Genomic DNA, 19,563 nt, shown 5'->3' with positions numbered 1-19,563 from the left:
AAGATAGCAAGATGCAGTAGATGGTATAGCGTACAGTATTGACATATGAGATGAGTAATGTAGTGTGAACATTATATATAAAGTGGCTAGTGATAAGTTGTTTACATACATTTGTCCATTATTAAAGTGGCTGGAGTTGAGTCAGTATGTTGGCAGCATCCACTCAATGTTAGTGATGGCTGTTTAACAGTCTGATGGCCTTGAGATAGAAGCTGTTTTTCAGTCTCTCGGTCCCCGCTTTGATGCACCTGTACTGACCTCGCCTTCTGGATGATAGCAGGGTGAACAGGCAGTGGCTCGGGTGGTTGTTGTCCTTGATGATCTTTTTGGCCTTCCTGTGACATCGGGTGGTGTATGGGTCCTGGAGGGCAGGTAGTTTGCACCCGGTGATGCGTTGTGCAGACCTCACTACCCTCTGGAGAGCCTTCCGGCTATGGGCGGAGCAGCTGCCGTACCAGGCGGTGATACAGCCCGACAGGATCAAATCAAGTTTATTTTATATAGCCCTTCTTACATCGGCTAATATCTCGAAGTGCTGTACAGAAACCCAGCCTAAAACCCCAAACAGCAAGCAATGCAAGTGTAGAAGCACGGTGGCTAGGAAAAACTCCCTAGAAAGGCCAAAACCTAGGAAGAAACCTAGAGAGGAACCAGGCTATGAGGGGTGGCCAGTCCTCTTCTGGCTGTGCCGGGTGGAGATTATAACAGAACATGGCCAAGATGTTCAAAATGTTCATAAGTGACAAGCATGGTCAAATAATAATCAGGAATAAATGTCAGTTGGCTTTTCATAGCCGATCATTAAGAGTTGAAAGCAGCAGGTCTGTGACAGGTAGGGGTTCCATAACCGCAGGCAGAACAGTTGAAACTGGAACAGCAGCAAGGCCAGGTGGACTGGGGACAGCAAGGAGTCATCATGCCCGGTAGTCCTGACGTATGGTCCTAGGGCTCAGGTTCTCCGAGAGAGAGAAAGAAAGAGAGAAGGAGAGAATTAGAGAGAGCATACTTAAATTCACACAGGACACTGGATAAGACAGGAGAAGTACTCCAGATATAATCAACTGACCCTAGCCCCCCGACACAAACTACTGCACCATAAATACTGGAGGCTGAGACAGGAGGGGTCAGGAGACACTGTGGCCCCATCCGATGATACCCCCGGACAGGGCAAACAGCAAGGATATAACCCCACCCACTTTGCCAAAGCACAGCCCCCGCACCACTAGAGGGATACCTTCAACCACCAACTTACAATCCTGAGACAAGGCCGAGTATAGCCCACAAAGATCTCCACGACAGCACAAACCAAGGGGGGGGGGCGCCAACCCAGACAGGAAGATCACGTCAGTAACTCAACCCACTCAAGTGACGCACCCCTCCTAGGGACGGCATGAAAGAGCACCAGTAAGCCAGTGACTCAGCCCCTGTAATAGGGTTAGAGGCAGAGAATCCCAGTGGAGAGAGGGGAACCGGCCAGGCAGAGACAGCAAGGGCGGTTCGTTGCTCCAGAGCCTTTCCGTTCACCTTCACACTCCTGGGCCAGACTACACTCAATCATATGACCTATTGAAGAGATAAGTCTTCAGTAAAGACTTAAAGGTTGAGACCGAGTCTGCGTCTCTCACATGGGTAGGCAGACCGTTACATAAAAATGGAGATCTATAGGAGAAAGCCCTGCCTCCAGCTGTTTGCTTAGAAATTCTAGGGACAATTAGGAGGCCTGCGTCTTGTGACCGTAGCGTACGTGTAGGTATGTACGGCAGGACCAACTCGGAAAGATAGGTAGGAGCAAGCCCATGTAACGCTTTATAGGTTAACAGTAAAACTTTGAAATCAGCCCTTGCTTTAACAGGAAGCCAGTGTAGGGAAGCTAGCACTGGAGTAATATGATCAAATTTCTTGGTTCTAGTCAGGATTCTAGCAGCCGTATTTAGCACTAACTGAAGTTTATTTACATTTAAGTCATTTAGCAGACGCGACTTACGAATTGGAAAGTTCATACATATTCATCCTGGTCCCCCCGTGGGAATTGAACCCACAACCCTGGCGTTGCAAGCGCCATGCTCTACCAACTGAGCCACACGGGTAGCCGGAAAGTGGAGCATTGCAGTAGTCTAACCTAGAAGTAACAAATGCATGGATTAATTTTTCTGCATCATTTTTGGACAGAAAATTTCTGATTTTTGCAATGTTACGTAGATGGAAAAAAGCTGTCCTTGAAACAGTCTTGATATGTTCGTCAAAAGAGAGATCGGGGTCAAGAGTAACGCCGAGGTCCTTCACAGTTTTATTTGAGACGACTTTACAACCATCAAGATGAATTGTCAGATTTAACAGAAGATCTCTTTGTTTCTTGGGACCTAGAACAAGCATCTCTGTTTTGTCTGAGTTTAAAAGTAGAAAGTTTTCAGCCATCCACTTCCTTATGTCTGAAACACAGGCTTCTAGCGAGGGCAATTTTGGGGCTTCACCATGTTTCATTGAAATGTACAGCTGTGTGTCATCTGCATAGCAGTGAAAGTTAACATTATGTTTTCAAATAACATCCCCAAGAGGTAAAATATATGGTGAAAACAATAGTGGTCCTAAAACGGAACCTTGAGGAACACCGAAATGTACAGTTGATTTGTCAGAGGACAAACCATTCACAGAGACAAACATATCTTTCCGACAGATAAGATCTAAACCAGGCCAGAACTTGTCCGTGTAGGCCAATTTGGGTTTCCAGTCTCTCCAAAAGAATGTGGTGATCGATGGTGTCAAAGGCAGCACTAAGGTCTAGTAGCACGAGGACAGATGCAGAGCCTCGGTCTGACGCCATTAAAAGGTCATTTACCACCTTCACAAGTGCAGTCTCAGTGCTATGATGGGGTCTAAAACCAGACTGAAGCATTTCGTATACATTGTTTGTCTTCGGGAAGGCAGTGAGTTGCTGCGCAACAGCTTTTTCAACATTTTTTGAGAGGAATGGAAGATTCGATATAGGCCGATAGTTTTTTATATTTTCCGGGTCAAGGTTTGGCTTTTTCAAGAGAGGCTTTATTACTGCCACTTTTAGTGAGTTTGGTACACATCCGGTGGATAGAGAGCCGTTTATTATGTTCAACATAGGAGGGCCAAGCACATGAAGCAGCTCTTTCAGTAGTTTAGTTGGAATAGGATCCAGTATGCAGCTTGAAGGTTTAGAGGGCATGATTATTTTCATCATTGTGTCAAGAGATAGTACTAAAACACTTAAGTGTCTCTCCCAATCCCAGGCCCTGGCAGAGCTGTGCAGATCCAGGACAGCTAAGCCCTGGAGGAATAAGCAAATTTAAAGAGGAGTCCGTAATTTGCTTTCTAATGATCATGATCTTTTCCTCAAAGAAGTTCATGAATTTATTACTGCTGAAGTGAAAGCCATCCTCTCTTGGGGAATGCTGCTTTTTAGTTAGCTTTGCAACAGTATCAAAAATACATTTTGGATTGTTCTTATTTTCCTCAATTAAGTTGGAAAAGTAGGATGATCGGGCAGCAGTGAGGGCTCTTCGATACTGCACAGTACTGTCTTTCCAAGCTAGTCGGAAGACTTCCAGTTTGGTGTGGCGCCATTCCCGTTCCAATTTTCTGGAAGCTTGCTTCAGAGCTCGGGTATTTTCTGTATACCAGAGAGCTAGTTTCTTATGACAAATGTTTTTCGTTTTTAGGGGTGCAACTGCATCTAGGGTATTGCGCAAGGTTATATTGAGTTCCTCAGTTAGGTGGTTAACTGATTTTTGTCCTCTGACGTCCTTGGGTAGGTAGGAGTTTGGAAGGGCGTCAAGGAATTTGTGTTGTCTGGGAATTTATAGCATGACTTTTGATGCTCCTTGGTTGGGGTCTGAGCAGATTTGTTGCGATTGCAAACGTAATAAAATGGTGGTCCAATAGTCCAGGATGAGGAAAAACATTAAGATCTACAACATTTATTCCATGGGACAGAACTAGGTCCAGAGTTTGACTGTGGCAGTGAGTAGGTCCAGAGACATGTTGGACAAAACCCACTGAGTCGATGATGGCTCCGAAAGCCTTTTGGAGTGGGTCTGTGGACTATTCCATATGAATATTAAAATCACCAAAAATTAGAATATGATCTGCTATGACTACAAGGTCCGATAGGAATTCAGGGAAATCAGAGGAACGCTGTATATGGCCCAGGAGGCCTGTAAACAGTAGCTATAAAAAGTGATCGAGTAGGCTGCATATATGTCATGACTAGAAGCGCAAACGTCATTTTTGTAAATTGAAATTTGCTATCGTAAATGTTAGCAACACCTCCGCCTTTGCGGGATGCACGGGGGATATGGTCACTAGTGTAACCAAGAGGAGAGGCCTCATTTAACACAGTAAATTCATCAGGCTTAAGCCATGTTTCAGTCAGGACAATCACATCAAGATTATGATCATGTGAGGAATGTGAGGTATCACTATCTTTCAATAATGGCAGGAATTAAGGAGGTCTTTATCCTAATGAGATTTCCTGGCGGTGTTCGCCTTAGCACTTGACCAAAGCCTTCCCATTGACTTCGAGGCTAGGCGTACACCACTAAACGATCCTTCTGGATAATAAATGAAGTCTCCCAAAAAACAAAGGGGCGGTTTAAGGAAAAGGACCAGTTAGAAATGCCAGTGCCGATTTCTGGTTCCAGTCCGCCAGTGGAGGTTGAGGGAAGAACGACGCAAATGGCAAACCATGGCTTTGATACCATTCCACTGCAGTTACCACAAGCTCGGTCTCGCCAATTAAGGGGCCACCAACCTCCTGTGCAGTCCACCCATTCCTCAGACCCTTTATAGCCAGAGTTCACATTGCAAGCCCAATAGCTTACATGCTCAATCAGAAACCTTGGGACAGAGTCACATTAATCCAGGATGTGATGTCTGGCTTACGCAAACACCAATACAGACCAAAGACTAAGATAGGAAATGTCAGTTGGCCGCAACAGGCACTCACTTTAACAAATGAAGGCAATATTTCAGATTACTCTAGCATGTAGTGCATAATGGTGAAAACAGAAAGTCAGTCGAAGTAGCATTATATCATTTATTTTTCAAAGAGATTAACAGGCATATCTTGAGATATCATCTGTGTTGTGGTAGTCCCTTCACTGGTTGAGTTCGCCAGGAGCAGATGTGGTGCTTATGTCACTTTGTTGTAGTGTCATCCTCCTTGTGTGCTGGGACATCAGGACCGGCACCAACCTCAGTGAGTTGGAGTGTGCTGCTGCTTGGAGAAAGTCTGTTATGGGCCACCACAACAACGCCTTCCAATTCTAGAAATTGGATAGTGGACTGGGAACACATCCCTTCTTTATGAAACCACATCAAAAGCTCTGAAGTCAGAGGAAGATATTTAAGTGATTCTGGCAATTGCCATGTGCAGGTTGACATTTATTGAGACGGTATTGTCATGGAGGCAGAACTGAGCGATTTCCACTAGATGTGCCAGATGGAAAGTCAAAATTGGCTACATTGTAACTATGTATGCTTTTTGGTTTGAATTTATTGTTAGGCATTAGGGTTGGCAGTGAGGATAATGTTTAAAAATCCTATTTTATTACTTTGTGGCTGTGCCAGCTAGTGAACATTCTGCAGTGCCATCCCAATAAGTGCTAACCTGCTTGCCATGTGCAGTTTTTTCCCCTCTAAAATAGCAGTACCATCATTCCATACATACCCTTTCGATAGGTTCCAATCTCATACTGATCCTCAGTCAGACCCTCTTTCTCTGTGGTAACCTCAAGGTCTCCATTGGGCTCAGGTGTAGGAATCAACTCAGGGTCTGGAGTGGCCTCCAGCTCTGAGAACAGACTATTTAGCACAGAGCCTACATGCAATTATCATACATGCAAAACAGTAACGTACTGTCATCAACGCTTTGGGCGATTAGTTCTTTCTGCCTGATGAAGCCATCATTTGTTCTAGAGCTAACGAGACCGTGCTTGTTGTTGGGTCCGACCTTCAGACCCAAGGGACTAGCTGCATTTTGGGATTGGGCGAAATAAGGTCCTGGAATTAAATGTAATAGATTAACACAGCCAGTGTTGGCAGAATTGCTAGACTATAGGGATAGGAAAAGACAGGTGTCCGAAGTGGCAACCGATGACCTATAGAGTGCACTACTTTTGACCAGTGCATCGTGGTCTGGGCAATAGCCTAGACATCCTGGTTGCCTCCCACACATGATAAACTGGCTTTACACTTCTGTACGTACTAGAATGCGAATTTGGCACAGAGCAACTAAACTAAGTCTGCCTATGTCACTACCTTATCCGCTTGAATACATACAAAAGAGTAGCTAGCAAGATGGAGATCAGTTATTTTTAAAGAGTGCATTATGCCAGTGGCTAGTTTGCCTCAACTACCTTCACTAAATCCACTGCAAAGGTATTCCCTACAAAATTTGGTTTCAAATCATGACGTTCTGCTATGTCTGCCTCGTGATTTGTTGGGAGAAGTTGCCAAACGAGTCAGTCATTGAAACCAGACCCTAGTCACTACTGTTGCCTAGTTTTGGGTTATCAAGACTACCTGTTCAAAGGTAGTGCACCACATAAGGAATAAGATTACACCATGTCAGAGTCAAATTACCTCTCTTGTAGTCCATGCCACTCCAACGACTGCCAGGTGATACGGGCTTCCTGTCCCCTTTTGAGGCAGGGAAGCCAGGTACATCGAAACCTCCACTCATCCGTGGAGATACAGGTGTACTCTTCTGTTTACTTGGAAGGACCATCACAGGGCCCAATGTAGTATCCTGGTCCCATACTAAAAGGACAACACATTAATTAAACACATGCAACCGCACACTTTCAGTCAAGACACTCAATTAGTCTTCTCCAATATGGTTGAGATGGAAATTGAGGGAAGGTCCCACCCCTGCAATGTGTTTTGAGAAGTTGGTGATGGAATAGAGGGATTAAGATGTCAAATACACCTTTCTTGCCTTTCATCCCAATACTCATATTGTCACCAGAGGCTTTGTTGTGGTAGACACGAGGTTCAAGTTGGCTACCACCTAGTCTTGGACTGAGGGGATGTTGTGCTGGAGCTTGATCAACCCCCTTCTGTCTACTCAGGCTTGGACAACGCCCACATAGCAAATCATTCTCATCAGCAGACCTCCATCTGAAATGTATGAAAGTTCTACTCATGGACCAAGAACACACCCCTTTTTTAAAAAGCAATGGTTATTCCAGTGAATAGGTCACAGCCCAGTAACAGTAGCTAAGGAAATGTGACTTATCCCACCTGCCATCAATGAAGGAGCATGCCTTGTTGCTAGGCTCTGCGTGGGCCATGACAGGGACTGCCATAAGGTGGCAGGTGACGTACAGCTGTAAAAAACAGGATAAGCAAAACAAAGATTCAGAATCACAGTAGCCTACATAATGTCTGTAAATTATGTTACTGTAGAACCATTTAACTACAGTACCCATAATGGCCTCCACAACATCTGTTCTTTTTTTTTTTAAATACCATCCTCACCTCTGCCCTGTCCTCCTGGTAGAACCTAAAGGCATCAATGTGGAACCCGAGCTTGTTGTCCTGGGTTCTACGCATGAAACCAGAGCGGGAACCAGGCAGCTGGGAATCCATCAAGCACCTGGAGGGAGATAATATTAAAATACATATTGGTGCATCGTCCTTAGTAACCAATTAAGTCTCAAAGCAACCAAGCACCAGTTGACTACTTTAAAAAAATGGCATATTCTATCGTTCTCTACGGGCCAGCCGGAGAATAGTCGTTCTAAGCCATTTCCCACCCCTGCTTACCCATCACTCTCAATGAAGACATATCTGGGGACAGAGTTGCTATCAGGGTCCAGTGTGGCCACGCAGCTGCTAACAAAGACCCTGAGCCCGGTGTGGTGAGCAACCCTGACAGACGCCTCAATGTTGATGGGATCACCCAGGAAGTAGACTCCAGAAGCCCGCTCATAGAGCCAGTCACCTGGAAAGGAAATAGCAATAAAGACAGAATATCCAATAATGAACTAATGGAGCCTAACAATACGCTTTATAGTCCAAGGACCATCTGTTTAGATGTGAAGTGGCCCTGGTAGCTAAAGCGTCTATTGCAATGTAGTTCAAGAAACAAAGCCCTCTTTCATATCACTTCACAAGCGCAACACTTCATCTGCACCATTTAGTTGTAGCCGACAGTATTTCAGTGACAACACGTTTGTGGCGTCAATCTTCCGTTTATACACAGATAACAAATTAGCACAGGTACACCTGTCTTCTGTATGTTAACCATTAACAAGCACTGTCACATGGAACTATGTCCGTGTGGGAACCCTATAAACATGAAGTAATTTATCTTTTTTGAAAATGTAGCACTGATATGAAAGACCGTACTGCAAGCGATGCGTTTTAAAGTTACGAACCGAGTCGCTATGAAAACTACCCCGGCCAGAACATTGTCAATAGTCACTCAACTATTGAGCATCAAATAATGGGTTTGTTAACAGGGCCATGTTTTAGTAGGCAAACTGTATAAAGTTGCAGATAGAAGTGTGCCCAAAAAACGTTGTCTGATGTGATTCCGTATTTTGCATGTCAGAGGGGCATTTGTGCTACATAGTACATTTTTATCTGCCTGCGGCTATGGAACCCTGACCTGTTCACCGGACGTGCTACCTGTCCCAGACCAGCTGTTTTCAACTCTAGAGACAGCAGGAGCGGTAGAGATACTCTCAATGATCAGCTATGAAAAGCCAACTGACATTTAGTCCTGAGGTGCTGACCTGTTGCACCCTCGACAACTGCTGTGATTATTATTTGACCATGCATGAACATTTGAACGTCTTGGCCATGTTCTGTTATAATCTCCACCCGGCACAGCCAGAAGAGGACTGGCCACCCCCCATAGCCTGGTTGCTCTCTAGGTTTTGGCCTTTCTAGGGAGTTTTTCCTAGCCACCGTGCTTCTACACCTACATTGCTTGTTTTTGGGGGTTTTAGACTGGGTTTCTGTACAGCGCTTTCATATATCAGCTGATGTAAAAAGGGCTATATATTAAAAAAAAAATGTATCTGAACATTCAATTCACAGGTTTTACCAAGCTTCTGGGAGAGCGCCATTGAATCCTTTTGATTGATTATCTGAATGTTCAACAAAATTGTACCCTGCAAAATGCAGCCCAGGATTTATATACCCACTTGTCATAAGCTTCAATGAGAACTGCAGCGTGTCTTCAGCAGGCACTGTGGCGGTGAAAGGGATCCAGGTCGGCTGGAGAGGAGAGCTGTTCAAACTGTACTTCCTGAAACAGAAAGTACAGACCGGTAAATACACCAATAGGTCAACGCAGAATTCCTATGATCGTCATAACAGTATAGCCTTAACTCACCTTTCATAATGACACTCAATTGGGATTACAGCACCAGCCATTCGAATAATGCCATCTGGTGTGGTTCTGGGTGTATATCTGAGGAGGTTTGTGTAGATCAATGAGTCTTCGTTCATCTGTGGAGTCACAAAGCAGCATTTAAGAGAAAGTTGTTTCAAGAAGTCAACTACTGAAAACAAATATATATAAATATATTACCAGGTACTTGGTTCCACAGTCCGAAAGTGCTGCAAATATTCTGTACTCATCTCTGGCTGCTGAAGCTGTAGCCCTACAGTGCTCTTGGTCTTGGTACTGTTCAACTCCAAGTCGCAGGTCATCCACGTCGATTAGATTACCGAGTTTAAACAGATCAGCCTTCACGACTATCTCCATGTAGTCTGAATGGCACGTCACAGCGACAGTTTCTACTCGAACTGGCCTTGAAACTGTTTGTTGGAGTGGAGGCTGTTTAAAGCGTGGCCGATTGTCAAATTGCGGTGTTCGCCTTGGAAGTTGTTGCCATGTGTCAGTGCTATAAGTATATGACAAAGCAGGAGAGATTAAGAAGTTTTCCACAAGTAAAAACCAAACCAGTTGCTTGAACAACAACCTGAGCATGTTTGCCATCATGAGTCCCATGCCAACAACTAATGTGACTCTGTAGGTTAGAGGACAGCGTGCCTCTGCTATGCTACAATTGATGAAACTGAGGTAGCTTTTAACAACCAACCAGGCTGCACACCTGGGCTGGATTACGCCCTAATTGGGCCTTGCATCTGATTAGTCAAGATCTTTAATTGGCACGCATGTTCAAATCAAATCACATTTTATTTGTCACATACACATGGTTAGCAGATGTTAATGCGAGTGTAGCGAAATGCTTGTGCTTCTGGTTCCGACAGTGCAGTAATATCTAACAAGTAATCTAACAGTTCCCCAACAACTACAACTAATACACACAAATCTCAAAGGATTGAATGAGAATATGTACATATAAATATAAGGATGAACGATGGCCAAGCGGCATAGGCAAGGTGCAATAGATGGTATAAAATACATTACATAAATATGATATGAGTAATGTAAGATATGTAAACATTATTAAGTGGCATTGTTTAAAGTAGCTAGTGATACATTACATCAAGATGACAAGATGCAGTAGATGGTATAGAGTACAGTATATACATATGAGATGAGTAATGTAGGGTATGAAAACATTGTATGAAGTGGCATTGTTTTAAAGTGGCTAGTGATACATTACATCAAGATGGCAAGATGCAGTAGATGGTATAGCGTACAGTATATACATATGAGATGAGTAATGTAGTGTGAACATTATATATAAAGTGGCTAGTGATAAGTTGTTTACATACATTTGTCCATTATTAAAGTGGCTGGAGTTGAGTCAGTATGTTGGCAGCAGCCACTCAATGTTAGTGATGGCTGTTTAACAGTCTGATGGCCTTGTGATAGAAGCTGTTTTTCAGTCTCTCGGTCCCCGCTTTGATGCACCTGTACTGACCTCGCCTTCTGGATGATAGCAGGGTGAACAGGCAGTGGCTCGGGTGGTTGTTGTCCTTGATGCTCTTTTTGGCCTTCCTGTGACATTGGGTGGTGTATGGGTCCTGGAGGGCAGGTAGTTTGCACCCGGTGATGCGTTGTGCAGACCTCACTACCCTCTGGAGAGCCTTCCGGCTATGGGCGGAGCAGCTGCCGTACCAGGCGGTGATACAGCCCGACAGGATCAAATCAAATCAAGTTTATTTTATATAGCCCTTCGTACATCAGCTGATATCTCGAAGTGCTGTACAGAAACCCAGCCTAAAACCCCAAACAGCAAGCAATGCAGGTGTAGAAGCACGGTGGCTAGGAAAAACTCCCTAGAAAGGCCAAAACCTAGGAAGAAACCTAGAGAGGAACCAGGCTATGAGGGGTGGCCAGTCCTCTTCTGGCTGTGCCGGGTGGAGATTATAACAGAACATGGCCAAGATGTTGAAAATGTTCATAAGTGACAAGCATGGTCAAATAATAATCAGGAATAAATGTCAGTTGGCTTTTCATTGACGATCATTAAGAGTTGAAAACAGCAGGTCTGGGACAGGTAGGGGTTCCATAACCGCAGGTAGAACAGTTGAAACTGGAATAGCAGCAAGGCCAGGTGGACTGGGGACAGCAAGGAGTCATCATGCCCGGTAGTCCTGACGTATGGGCCTAGGGCTCAGGTCCTCCGGGAGAGAGAAAGAAAGAGAGAAGGAGAGAATTAGAGAGAGCCAAGATTTTCAAAATATTCATAAATGACAAGCATGGTCAAATAATAATCAGGAATAAATCTCAGTTGGCTTTTCATAGCCGATCATTAAGAGTTGAAAGCAGCAGGTCTGGGACAGGTAGGGGGTCCATATCCGCAGGCAGAACAGTTGAAACTGGAACAGCAGCAAGGCCAGGTGGACTGGGGACAGCAAGGAGTCATCATGCCCGGTAGTCCTGACGTATGGTCCTAGGGCTCAGGTTCTCCGAGAGAGAGAAAGAAAGAGAGAAGGAGAGAATTAGAGAGAGCATACTTAAATTCACACAGGACACTGGATAAGACAGGAGAAGTACTCCAGATATAATCAACTGACCCTAGCCCCCCGACACAAACTACTGCACCATAAATACTGGAGGATGAGACAGGAGGGGTCAGGAGACACTGTGGCCCCATCCGATGATACCCCCGGACAGGGCCAAACAACAAGGATATAACCCTACCCACTTTGCCAAAGCACAGCCCCCGCACCACTAGAGGGATATCTTCAACCACCAACTTACAATCCTGAGACAAGGCCGAGTATAGCCCACAAAGATCTCCACCACAGCACAAACCAAGGGGGGGCGCCAACCCAGACAGGAAGATCACGTCAGTAACTCAACCCACTCAAGTGACGCACCTCTCCTAGGGACGGCATGAAAGAGCACCAGTAAGCCAGTGACTCAGCCCCTGTAATAGGGTTAGAGGCAGAGAATCCCAGTGGAGAGAGGGGAACCGGCCAGGCAGAGACAGCAAGGGCGGTTCGTTGCTCCAGAGCCTTTCCGTTCACCTTCACACTCCTGGGCCAGACTACACTCAATCATATGACCTACTGAAGAGATAAGTCTTCAGTAAAGACTTAAAGGTTGAGACCGAGTCTGCGTCTCTCACATGGGTAGGCAGACCGTTACATAAAAATTAAGATCTATAGGAGAAAGCCCTGCCTCCAGCTGTTTGCTTAGAAATTCTAGGGACAATTAGGAGGCCTGCGTCTTGTGATCGTAGCGTACGTGTAGGTATGTACGGCAGGACCAACTCGGAAAGATAGGTAGGAGCAAGCCCATGTAACGCTTTATAGGTTAACAGTAAAACTTTGAAATCAGCCCTTACCTTGACAGGAAGCCAGTGTAGGGAAGCTAGCACTGGAGTAATATGATCAAATTTCTTGGTTCTAGTCAGGATTCTAGCAGCCGTATTTAGCACTAACTGAAGTTTATTTAGTGCTTTATCCGGGTAGCCGGAAAGTAGAGCATTGCAGTAGTCTAACCTAGAAGTAACAAATGCATGGATTAATTTTTCTGCATCATTTTTGGACAGAAAATTTCTGATTTTTGCAATGTTACGTAAATGGAAAAAAAGCTGTCCTTGAAACAGTCTTGATACACTGCTCAAAAAAATAAAGGGAACACTTAAACAACACAATGTAACTCCAAGTCAATCACACTTCTATGAAATCAAACTGTCCACTTAGGAAGCAACACTGATTGACAATAAATTTCACATGCTGTTGTGCAAATGGAATAGACAAAAGGTGGAAATTATAGGCAATTAGCAAGACACCCCCCAAAACAGGAGTGATTCTGCAGGTGGTGACCACAGACCACTTCTCAGTTCCTATGCTTCCTGGCTGATATTTTGGTCACTTTTGAATGCTGGCGGTGCTCTCACTCTAGTGGTAGCATGAGACGGAGTCTACAACCCACACAAGTGGCTCAGGTAGTGCAGTTCATCCAAGATGGCACATCAATGCGAACTGTGGCAAAAAGGTTTGCTGTGTCTGTCAGCGTAGTGTCCGGAGCATGGAGGCCCTACCAGGAGACAGGCCAGTACATCAGGAGACGTGGAGGAGGCCGTAGGAGGGCAATAACCCAGCAGCAGGACCGGTACCTCCGCCTTAGTGCAAGGAGGTGCACTGCCAGAGCCCTGCAAAATGACCTCCAGCAGGCCACAAATTCCGGCGCCGACCGAGATGGCCGCCTCGCTTCGCGTTCCTTGGAAAATATGCAGTATTTTGTTTTTTTATGTGTTATTTCTTACATTGGTACCCCAGGTGATCTTAGGTTTCATTACATACAGTCGGGAGGAACTACTGAATATACGATTAACGTCAACTAACCATCGTTCCTACCAGGAATATGACTTTCCCGAAACGGATCCAGTGTTTTGCCTTCCACCCAATACAATGGATCTGATCCCAGCCGGCGACCCTACGCGACGCCGTAAAAGGGGCAAACGTAGCGGTCTCCTGGTCAGGCTTCGGAGACGGGCACATCGCCCTCCACTCCCTAGCATACTACTTGCCAATGTCCAGTCTCTTGACAATAAGGTTGATGAAATCCGAGCACGGGTAACATTCCAGAGAGACATCAGGGATTGCAACGTGCTCTGCTTCACGGAAACATGGCTAACTCAAGAGACGCTAACGGAGTCGGTGCAGCCAGCTGGTTTCTTCACGCATCGCGCCGACAGAAACAAACATCTTTCTGGTAAGAAGAGGGGCGGGGGGGTATGCCTTATGATTAACGAGACGTGGTGTGATCATCATAACAACACACAGGAACTCAAGTCATTCTGTTCACCTGATCTAGAACTCCTCACAATCAAATGTCGACCGCATTATCTACCAAGGGAATTCTCTTCGATCATAATCACAGCCGTATATATTCCCCCCCAAGCAGACACATCGATGGCCCTGAACGAACTCTATCTGACTCTTTGTAAACTGGAAACCACACACCCTGAGGCTGCATTCATCGTAGCTGGGGATTTTAACAAGGCTAATCTAAAAACAAAACTCCCTAAATTCTATCAGCATATCGATTGTGCTACCAGGGCTGGTAAAACCCTGGATCATTGTTATACTAACTTCCGCGACGAATATAAGCCCCTCCCCCGCCCTCCTTTCGGAAAAGCTGACCACGACTCCATTTTGTTGATTCCAGCCTACAAACAGAAACTAAAACAACAAGCTCCCGCGCTCAGGTCTGTTCAACGCTGGTCCGACCAATCTGATTCCACGCTTCAAGACTGCTTCGATCACGCGGATTGGAATATGTTCCGCATTGCGTCCAACAACAACATTGAAGAATATGCTGATTCGGTGAGCGAGTTCATTAGGAAGTGCATTGACAATGTCGTACCCACAGCAACGATTAAAACATTCCCAAACCAGAAACCGTGGATTGACGGCAGCATTCGCGTGAAACTGAAAGCGCGAACCACTGCTTTTAACCAGGGCAAGGTGACCGGAAACATGACCGAATACACACATTGTAGCTATTCTCTCCGCAAGGCTATCAAACAGGCTAAGTCCCAGTACAGAGACAAACTAGAGTCGCAATTCAACAGCTCAGACACAAGAGGTATGTGGCAGGGTCTACAGTCTATCACGGATTACAAAAAGAAAACCAGCCCCGTCGCGGACCAGGATGTCTTGCTCCCAGACAGGCTAAATGTCACAATGGCGTGTATAAGTGGCAGAGGAAGTCAGGCGCAGGAGAGTCAAATAGAGTGTAGAATGGAGTACTTTAATTAAAGTCCCAGTAATCTGCTCCATAACACTCACGGAAAAAACATAAAACAAATCTGGGTACGAAGACCCTTCGCACACCTATACACAATCAACACAACACTTGACAACGAACAATCTCTGACAAACACATGAAGGGAAACAGAGGGTTAAATACACAACAGGTAATGAATGGGATTGACAACAGGTGTGTGGGAAGACAAGACAAAACCAATGGAAAATGAAAAGTGGATCGATGATGGCTAGAAGACCGGTGAAGTCGACCGCCGAACACCGCCCGGACAAGGAGAGGCAACGACTTCGGTAGAAGTCGTGACACTAAATAACTTTTTTGCCCGCTTTGAGGACAATACAGTGCCACTGACACGGCCCGCTACCAAAACCTGCGGGCTCTCCTTCACTGCAGCCGAGGTGAGTAAAACATTTAAACGTGTTAACCCTCGCAAGGCTGCGGGCCCAGACGGCATTCCCAGCCGCGTCCTCAGAGCATGCGCAGACCAGCTGGCTGGTGTGTTTACGGACATATTCAATCAATCCTTATCCCAGTCTGCTGTTCCCACATGCTTCAAGAGGGCCACCATTGTTCCTGTTCCCAAGAAAGCTAAGGTAACTGAGCTAAACGACTACCGCCCCGTAGCACTCACTTCCGTCATCATGAAGTGCTTTGAGAGACTAGTCAAGGACCATATCACCTCCACCCTACCGGACACCCTAGACCCACTCCAATTTGCTTACCGACCCAATAGGTCCACAGACGACGCAATCGCAACCACACTGCACACTGCCCCAACCCATCTGGACAAGAGGAATACCTATGTGAGAATGCTGTTCATCGACTACAGCTCAGCATTTAACACCATAGTACCCTCCAAATTCGGGTCTGGGTCTCGACCCCGCCCTGTGCAACTGGGTCCTGGACTTCCTGACGGGCCTCCCCCAGGTGGTGAGGGTAGGTAACAACATCTCCACCCCGCTGATCCTCAACACTGGGGCCCCACAAGGGTGCGTTCTGAGCCCTCTCCTGTACTCCCTGTTCACCCACGACTACGTGGCCATGCACGCCTCCAACTCAATCATCAAGTTTGCGGATGACACTACAGTGGTAGGCTTGATTACCAACAACGACGAGACGGCCTACAGGGAGGAGGTGAGGGCCCTCGGAGTGTGGTGTCAGGAAAATAACCTCACACTCAACGTCAACAAAACAAAGGAGATGATTGTGGACTTCAGGAAACAGCAGAGGGAGCACCCCCCTCTCCACATCGACGGGTCAGTAGTGGAGAAGGTGGAAAGTTTTAAGTTCCTCGGTGTACACATCACGGACAAACTGAATTGGTCCACCCACACAGACAGCGTTGTGAAGAAGGCGCAGCAGCGCCTCTTCAACCTCAGGAGGCTGAAGAAATTCGGCTTGTCACCAAAAGCACTCACAAACTTCTACAGATGCACAATCGAGAGCATCCTGTCGGGCTGTATCACCGCCTGGTATGGCAACTGCTCCGCCCACAACCGTAAGGCTCTCCAGAGGGTAGTGAGGTTTGCAGAACACATCACCGGGGGCAAACTACCTGCCCTCCAGGACACCTACACCACCCGATGTCACAGGAAGGCCAAAAAGAGCATCAAGGACAACAACCACCCAAGCCACTGCCTGTTCACCCCGCTATCATCCAGAAGGCGAGGTCAGTACAGGTGCATCAAAGCGGGGACCGAGAGACTGAAAAACAGCTTCTATCTCAAGGCCATCAGACTGTTAAACAGCCACCACTAACATTTAGCGGCCGCTGCCAACATACTGACTCAACTCCAGCCACTTTAAAAATGGGAATTGATGGAAATTATGTAAAAATGTACCACTAGCCACTTTAAACAATGCCACTTAATATAATGTTTACATACCCTACATTACCCATCTCATATGTATATGTATATACTGTACTCTATATCATCTTACTGCATCTTGCCATCTTTATGTAATACATGTACCACTAGCCACTTTAAACTATGCCACTTTATGTTTACATACCCTACAGTACTCATCTCATATGTCTATACCGTACTCTATACCATCTACTGCATCTAGCCTATGCCGTTCTGTACCATCACTCATTCATATATCTTTATGTACATATTCTTTATCCCTTTACACTTGCGTGTATAAGGTAGTAGTTGTGGAATTGTTAGGTTAGATTACTTGTTGTTATTACTGCATTGTCGGAACTAGAAGCACAAGCATTTCGCTACACTCGCATTAACATCTGCTAACCATGTGTATGTGACTAATAAAATTTGATTTGATTTGATTTGAATGTGCATGTGTCAGCATATGGTCTCACAAGGGGTCTGAGGATCTCATCTCGGTACCTAATGGCAGTCAGGCTACCTCTGGCGAGCACATGGAGGGCTGTGCGGCCCCACAAAGAAATGCCACCCCACACCATGACTGACCCATCGCCAAACCGGTCATGCTGGAGGATGTTGCAGGCAGCAAAACGTTCTCCACGGCGTCTCCAGACTCTGTCACGTCTGTCACATGTGCTCAGTGTAAACCTGCTTTCATCTGTGAAGAGCACAGGGCGCCAGTGGCGAATTTGCCAATCTTGGTGTTCTCTGGCAAATGCCAAACGTCCTGCACGGTGTTGGGCTGTAAGCACAACCCCCACCTGTGGACGTCGGGCCCTCATACCACCCTCATGGAGTCTGTTTCTGACCGTTTGAGCAGACACATGCACATTTGTGGCCTGCTGGAGGTCATTTTGCAGGGCGCTGGCAGTGCACCTCCTTGCACAAAGGCGGAGGTAGCGGTCCTGCTGCTGGGTTGTTGCCCTCCTACGGCCTCCTCCACGTCTCCTGATGTACTGGCCTGTCTCCTGGTAGCGCCTACATGCTCTGGACACTACGCTGACAGACACAGCAAACCTTTTTGCCACAGTTCGCATTGATGTGCCATCCTGGATGAACTGCACTACCTGAGCCACTTGTGTGGGTTGTAGACTCCGTCTCATGCTACCACTAGAGTGAGAGCACCGCCAGCATTCAAAAGTGACCAAAACATCAGCCAGGAAGCATAGGAACTGAGAAGTGGTCTGTGGTCACCACCTGCAGAATCACTCCTGTTTTGGGGGGTGTCTTGCTAATTGCCTATAATTTCCACCTTTTGTCTATTCCATTTGCACAACAGCATGTGAAATTTATTGTCAATCAGTGTTGCTTCCTAAGTGGACAGTTTGATTTCACAGAAGTGTGATTGACTTGGAGTTACATTGTGTTGTTTAAGTGTTCCCTTTATTTTTTTGAGCAGTGTATGTTCGTCAAAAGAGAGATCAGGGTCAAGAGTAACGCCGAGGTCCTTCACAGTTTTATTTGAGACGACTTTACAACCATCAAGATTAATTGTCAGATTTAACAGAAGATCTCTGTTTCTTGGGACCTAGAACAAGCATCTCTGTTTTGTCCGAGTTTAAAAGTAGAAAGTTTCAGCCATCCACTTCCTTATGTCTGAAACACAGGCTTCTAGCGAGGGCAATTTTGGGGCTTCACCATGTTTCATTGAAATGTACAGCTGTGTGTCATCTGCATAGCAGTGAAAGTTAACATTATGTTTTCGAATAACATCCCCAAGAGGTAAAATATATAGTTAAATCAATAGTGGTCCTAAAACGGAACCTTGAGGAACACCGAAATGTACAGTTGATTTGTCAGAGGACAAACCATTCACAGAGACAAACATATCTTTCCAACAGATAAGATCTAAACCAGGCCAGAACTTGTCCATGTAGGCCAATTTGGGTTTCCAGTCTCTCCAAAAGAATGTGGTGATCGATGGTGTCAAAGGCAGCACTAAGGTCTAGTAGCACGAGGACAGATGCAGAGCCTCGGTCTGACGCCATTAAAAGGTCATTTACCACCTTCACAAGTGAAGTCTCAGTGCTATGATGGGGTCTAAAACCAGACTGAAGCATTTCGTATACATTGTTTGTCTTCAGGAAGGCAGTGAGTTGCTGCGCAACAGCTTTTTCAAAATTTTTTGAGAGGAATGGAAGATTCGATATAGGCCGATAGTTTTTTATATTTTCCGGGTCAAGGTTTGGCTTTTTCAAGAGAGGCTTTATTACTGCCACTTTTAGTGAGTTTGGTACACATCCGGTGGATAGAGAGCCGTTTATTATGTTCAACATAGGAGGGCCAAGCACATGAAGCAGCTCTTTCAGTAGTTTAGTTGGAATAGGATCCAGTATGCAGCTTGAAGGTTTAGAGGCCATGATTATTTTCATCATTGTGTCAAGAGATAGTACTAAAATACTTAAGTGTCTCTCCCAATCCCAGGCCCTGGCAGAGCTGTGCAGATCCAGGACAGCTAAGCCGTGGAGGAATACGCAAATTTAAAGAGGA

At 45.7% G+C, this 19,563-nt stretch overlaps 1 protein-coding gene across 3 annotated transcripts; it reads right to left on the bottom strand.

Annotated features, from left to right (window-relative positions):
* Nucleotides 1–5,056: 5,056 nt before the first annotated feature.
* LOC129839530 (zona pellucida sperm-binding protein 3-like) lies at nucleotides 5,057–10,069 on the bottom strand. 3 transcript variants are annotated; one of them, XM_055907041.1, is made up of 10 exons: nucleotides 9,572–10,069; nucleotides 9,374–9,489; nucleotides 9,183–9,286; nucleotides 7,795–7,972; nucleotides 7,507–7,624; nucleotides 7,270–7,355; nucleotides 6,956–7,146; nucleotides 6,610–6,786; nucleotides 5,696–5,818; nucleotides 5,057–5,242 (listed from the first exon to the last, which is right to left on the bottom strand). In XM_055907041.1, exons 1-10 carry the CDS (start codon nucleotides 9,992–9,994, stop codon nucleotides 5,124–5,126), a joined length of 1,635 nt encoding a protein of 544 aa, XP_055763016.1. In that variant the 5' UTR covers nucleotides 9,995–10,069; the 3' UTR covers nucleotides 5,057–5,123. The 3 variants fall into 3 exon arrangements, with proteins under 3 accessions (XP_055763016.1, XP_055763017.1, XP_055763018.1); XM_055907042.1 differs by having other exon boundaries at nucleotides 6,965–7,146; XM_055907043.1 differs by having other exon boundaries at nucleotides 5,152–5,310.
* Between the last annotated feature and the right edge of the window lie 9,494 nt (nucleotides 10,070–19,563).

The sequence above is a fragment of the Salvelinus fontinalis genome, chromosome 40, assembly GCF_029448725.1.
Source record: "Salvelinus fontinalis isolate EN_2023a chromosome 40, ASM2944872v1, whole genome shotgun sequence".
NCBI lineage: Eukaryota > Metazoa > Chordata > Actinopteri > Salmoniformes > Salmonidae > Salvelinus > Salvelinus fontinalis.
The sequence above is the reverse complement of the archived record's forward strand: the minus strand, read 5'-3'. Positions and strand labels throughout refer to the sequence as shown.